The sequence below is a fragment of the Melopsittacus undulatus genome, chromosome 8 (genome assembly GCF_012275295.1).
Source record: "Melopsittacus undulatus isolate bMelUnd1 chromosome 8, bMelUnd1.mat.Z, whole genome shotgun sequence".
NCBI lineage: Eukaryota > Metazoa > Chordata > Aves > Psittaciformes > Psittaculidae > Melopsittacus > Melopsittacus undulatus.
The window spans coordinates 8,093,919-8,099,918 of NC_047534.1; the positions used below are offsets into that span (position 1 = coordinate 8,093,919).

At 37.5% G+C, this 6,000-nt stretch overlaps 1 protein-coding gene across 1 annotated transcript in view; it reads right to left on the minus strand.

The window, feature by feature from the left end:
- The window catches only part of OTOA (otoancorin), a 37,668-nt gene extending 32,070 nt beyond the window's left edge, over positions 1-5,598 (minus strand). The window contains exons 1-8 of the mRNA XM_013127550.3: positions 5,520-5,598; positions 5,204-5,232; positions 5,081-5,111; positions 4,960-4,987; positions 3,966-4,053; positions 2,367-2,498; positions 1,058-1,293; positions 734-837 (exon numbers count right to left, since the gene is read on the minus strand). Of these exons, the coding sequence (XP_012983004.2) occupies positions 734-837; positions 1,058-1,293; positions 2,367-2,498; positions 3,966-4,053; positions 4,960-4,987; positions 5,081-5,111; positions 5,204-5,232; positions 5,520-5,598 (727 nt within the window). The remainder of the gene's footprint in view (positions 1-733; positions 838-1,057; positions 1,294-2,366; positions 2,499-3,965; positions 4,054-4,959; positions 4,988-5,080; positions 5,112-5,203; positions 5,233-5,519) is intronic.
- Between the last annotated feature and the right edge of the window lie 402 nt (positions 5,599-6,000).

Genomic DNA, 6,000 nt, shown 5'->3' on the forward strand with positions numbered 1-6,000 from the left:
AACCCCAGGAGCCAAATTCAGCTGCACTGAGGGAAGCAGGCATTTTACTTTTGATTTCCAGGGAAAGAGGAAGAGCGCACACATCTAAAGGTCTAAAACAGTCCCTCAACAGCACTGCTGGGATGTTCAGTGAAACCCAAATACTGGCTCTGACACATTAGTGCTGCTGCTGTGTAACAGCTCCCTCGTGGAGCCTGTCCTGCACTATTCCAGCTGTGGCACATTTGTTTAAGACATTTTAGCATTAACAAGGCAAACAGATGTGGTAAAATGCATAAAATCAGAATTAATTAACTTTGTCTTCATCTCATCCCTTTTCTGAATGAGTCAGTGCCATGTGCAATAGAACTTTCACAACATCCTGCATTTCTGTTGTATTTTAAACAGTGCATTGACTAATATATTCTGAGACAGAGCTAATTTTCTACTTTAAACCGGAGTTCAGAAGTGAACAACACAGCTGTGCAGAGTACCTGACAAGTGTATCCTACTTAAGTCTTAGAAAACGGACCTGAGTACAGAGACTTTATGTATGCACAAGAGGTGAAGAGCAAGCAGCTTTAGAGAACTATTTGCTGTGTATACCAAATATATTGTTTACTGTATTCAAGACAGCTACTCTTATACAGACCTGTGTTAAATTTGGGAAACCATTCAATACAATGGATAGGTCTTTTGCTGACTGTTTTTCTCTTATGATAAGAAAGTAGAAAACACTTTGTACATAACATACCACTCATGTTATAGGACTTTTGGAGAATCTGCTTCATCCACCCATACAGAGCTTTCTGTGTATTTGCTGAGGTTTTGTCATAGAGGTCCTTGAGTACTGCTGATCTAAGTGATACAAGGACATGTTAGTTCACTAATGAGTTAACTATCTAGGATTTTTTTAAAAATCACAAACATAGGAAAATGCTTTTAGAAAGAGCCACACATAAGCAGAAAGCAGTATCTGGACAACAGACTGAGACCATATAGTAACCTCTTTTTAAAAGTATATATAGCCAGCAAATACTACATAGTTTTAATTGTGTCTGGAAAATGAATGGCTTACAAGTTTCTGAAAGCATCCTCCGGCAGAACGTTTGGGAGGCTCCCAATGACATCAGGTTGGAGATAGTTCACTGCTGACACACGCAAAACCTGGCTTAGGATATCCACACAGTCCAGAGCACTCAGAGCCAGAAAGCATTTATCCAGTGTTATAAGGAACAAGGTCCTGTTTAATCCTGGGCTTTGAAATATTCTCTCTCTAGTTTTGTCCCAATCAAGAATAATATTTCCCATTTCCTGCAAACAACAAAGGGTTAATAGAACAACTCTATGATTAATTCAGTATATTGTTCATTTTGAGGCCTGACAGAAAGCATTCTGTAAAAAATATGGTGCTGTTCTCATGAAAAATAGCTGCAAAATACTGTTCAGTGCATTCCTTCAGATAATTTGTTTCTGGCATTGACCAGACAGCAGCTTGAATCTTTTGACAAAATCAAAACAAAAAAACATAAAAATAATCCAAATGGCTGAAGTTATAGTGTGTGCTCTCATGAAAGAATTAGTTACTTGGAAAATGAAAGAATAATAGAATTGAATGAGTATTATCTCATTATTATCTTTGTTTCAATAATTATTATGTTTATTAATATGTTTAATAATAATACTAATTTGATTATTTGATTATAGTGTTTGTTTTGGGCAGTCACCTCATGCCTGGTGAAACACATTACAGCTCTCCCAGATTAATCTCCCCCCTCAGCGATACCCATGCTGGAGGCCATTCCTCCTAGCAGAGAAGTTGCCAAGTGCTCTCACACACCAGACTGTGATCCCACCCCTGCAGTGAGATTCCTTCTGCAGGGTTAATCCTCCCTTGGTGGCACTCACTGATTTTGAGTGAGACTTTCAAGATGGGTCACACAGGGACACATCACAGAGGCAATGAATGATGTTATACTGCCTCTCCTCCAAGTTGTCTAACAATTTACTTGCATGCTCTCATAACTAATTAATAAGATAAGTAATTTCATCTTCTTTAGTCATTACAGCTCTCTTTCTAGCCACTGAAGAGAAGCAGATACTCCCTGAGAACAACTGGTCCTACCTACTTTAGATACTGTGTAGGAAGGTAAATCATTCCCTGGAGATGTGTTTCTCTCCACTGATTGCAGAGAAAATCCATATATCCAACTTGGACTTGGCATCAAACTTTCAAACAACAAGAATTAAGTCCAGCCTTAGGAGTGAGGCCCCTGGAATCTAATCCAAGCTGACTCAGTAACTGCAATACCACAAGTCTGGCCCTGTCCCATTTATTTGAACCATTGACAGCAGCTTTTCTTTTCCACAAGTGCAGAGTAACTTACAAGATGGTCCTTTCTGCTGTTGAAGAGATACTTCATTGCAGTTTGGAACTGCTGCTGATCAAGCTGTTGAAATTCAGACAGTAGTTGCCTAGGCTGGTATAAAAGGTTCTTCAGGTAACTTTCTATGGACATCTGAAGTATAGAAAAATATGCATAATATACATAAAACTCATACTATTGTACTAGGGGCATCTTTTACTCCCTGAAAATCCCTGCTTAAGGAGGGTTGTTTATCTCCTGTATTGGCTGTATTGTCAACAATTAGAACAACTATAAAGACAAGCAGTAAACAAAAAAATCTAAATGTAATTCTGAAAGACAGTAATTTTTAAATCCTGTTCTTGGACTGAGCCAAGTGGCATGAGCAAGTCCTCTGAAGTGAACTGTTTAACACAGATGCCTCAGGTTCTCACTTCATAAACCAAGAGTAATAATACTTTTCTGCTTCATACAGCAGGGCTGTGAAAATGAAACTTTTAAAGAGCTAAAAATAAAAATCAGGTACTGTGTGCATACAATTATTACTTAAAAAAAGGAAGGAAATGTGCAATTAGAGGGGAGGAAAAGTCTGTACAGGCAAAAGTCTGTAAGGCAAAAATTCTCTCACATCAAATTGCATTACCAGGTAACAATCTCATTCCTGTTTTGAATATCTAAGGGGAATTCTAACACTGGAACACAAAACACTGGAAGGCTCACTAGCATCAGACTGAAGTAAAATCCCTTCTAATTCCTGACAGAATTATTTCAGAATTTGGAATTTGAGTTGAAACTGTTCTTTGTTGGTTTTGCTTAGCTTGCATTGTCACCAACAAATATTAACACAGATAGGTCCCTGCTGCATGCTTAGAGCCTTACACTGTTAATAAATGTAATCAAATGGAAAGAAGCAATGGTAGTCTCATGTAGCTCTGGCTGAGCTGTGACAGTGAAATGGAACCTGGGAAATGGTTCAAGTGCTGTGGAGCTACATGGCAGTGGGCTTCTAGGAATGCCCGAGGCTCAGAGGGCACACATTTGACACCTTCCTTTTTCAGGGTGTGTGTGTGCACATGTAGGGAGGATGGAGGGGTTCAGGCTTTGATTAGCAGGGTACAGCTCCACTTAAACCAGCTCATAGCTAATCATAATGACCAGGGATGAAGAGCAATGACTCTTTCCTCCATCACTTCCACAATGACAATTTACAGGAACAGAGATCAGAGGAGCTTTAAAAGGTGAACGTGTTTTGTAGGATGCTCTGGTGCCTCTCATTCCATCCAAAGCAGTGCAAACTACCTCCACAGTCAAAATCTGGGAGAAACCTGCCATTCTGGGGATAAGAGCATGTATATACACTCATTTACAATTTAGAAACAAAAGCTGAATCTGAAAATTCCTAACATCTGCTTTCTATCAGGGGAAAAGCAAAAAAATCTTACTATTATTTCTGCCTTGCATATCCCTGCAATCTTAGGGGAAAAAGACAACGAAAGCCCCTATTCCTATTTCATACTTATCTGCTGCACTGTAGATGTTAGTTACCTCCATTAGTGATAATGTAATTTTGGCTACAGAGATAGGTTGCTTTTTTAAATAACACTTTTAAATGGCACAAACCTGTAGGCTGCTAAGAGTGAACATAACTTTCTGCGCATGAAAATATGCCATGACTTTTGTAAGCATATCTGCTGTCCAGACGTTAGAACTGTAACAGAAAACAGGACCAAAAACACCAGCAAAGTAACATAACATGTAAAATAGCAGATTACACAAAACAAAAAAAACACCACTACTACTAATACAATAATGACACGAGTACTTAGCTTTCTGGCCTAACTAGACTAATAGCCAACTGATTTAATGCAAAGAAAGCACACATTTCAATGAGGAAGGGAATGAGGTTATTTTATCTAATGCCACAACCACTCACAACAATCTCTACTTTCCAGTATGCTGTCATTAGTACCATCTCCAGACATGAGACAAGTTGTGCTGTGGCTAGTCCGGAGCTATAGGTGTGCTTCCTGGCACCCATTATACCTCTTCTGATCTGCTTCTAGCAAGAAAGTACAGTGACTAATGTCTGCTTCCTTTTCCTCAGCAGGGTCATTAATTTCAGTGTGTCTTCTTTACACAGCCATTGATTTTCTCAAAGAATGTAGGAGTAGAAATTGCTTTTGAGGCTTATAGTGCTCTTTAAAATTTAGACAAAATTAGCAAATAATTCAAAAGTCACCAGGAGCTGGAAGTGGGATAGATAGGGGATGGAGTGGGACTGAAAGAAGGAGATGGACAGAAAGCTGGAACTGCACCTGATTTCCTTAAGAAGCCATTCTGAAACATATGAACAAAGGTAATTGTCAGAACATTTGAAAACTGTAGCTGGTGTTTATTCTCAGTCTCATCCTGTGTATGTTTCTTGCTTCATCATGGAAACCATCTTTTTCCCTTGTTAAGAGGAAATACTCCTCACAGGAGATCTAAACCAAAGTAATCATACGTGCCAGTGTTATTCTGTCCATAATGTTTCAGTTTCAATGTAAATGAAACAGATCATATCTGAGGTGCAAGATAATAACAAAAGATCAAGATGGTGAGAATAATACATTACCTTTGAAAATGAAGTATATCAAGGAGTGCTGCACATGAAAAACGGAACATAAAAAGTTATGGTGAGATATTGAGCTTTAATTCCTTTTAGAAGTATAAGCGGAAACAATTTTGTATATTACCATTCAGATATTTCCCAGTTATTACTTCCTCCTAAGAAAAAAAACCATAAATATATGTAATAAATTATTATTTATAGATTATAATATAAAATATTAGTAGAGAGATCAAATAAAAATACTAACCACAGCTTTGTGCAATAATGGAGGCAAATCTGCAAAAGATTATCCTGTTACTGCAGTGATCAAAACTATATATACACATCTAATTTACTTATAAGTATTGAATGCATTTTGATTAAAGGTATTTACATAAAAACAGTGAAAAAAAAGGGCTACATAATAAGCAATCTTGGTTAAATTCTTTGCTGACAGAGCTCCATGAAGTCAAGAGAGCAGAGAAGACAGTCCTGGTTACTAAACAGTACTGCATCTATTTTACTACACATAGCTTTTTCCATTCACACAAAATACATGCCTCACACAGGAGATCTGGTCTTACCTTCAGCGTTTGGACTGTGCATAATCTCAGCATGATTCACTGACATCAATAAAAAACATATCTTCAAAAGTCTGGACATTTCTTCTAGTGCTTATTAAAATCAGAAGATATTTAAATTGAAAAGGAAAACATAAAGAACAGTCAAAAGGCAATATTCACACAAAACTTTCATAGCTATAAATCAGAGACAGACTAAGCTATGGAGTATAGATAGAGATCAGAATGATCTAAAAGTGCTTGCTCCCAAGTTTTTAATTTAGGTCTTTTCCCAAGATAGAGATACATTTTATGCAAATACAAGTCTGTCAAGTGTGCATGTGCAGACAGATTTATTTCCCTTTTACCAAGCAGCTCTTTTAATTTCCTTCCTAGAAGCACTGTTTACTTACTAAGCCACTTTGCACTTGAGTATGACTTAAATGCAGTTTGGTTAAAGCAAACAAATCCTTTTAAATTCAGATAAAATAGAAAAGAAATTGGG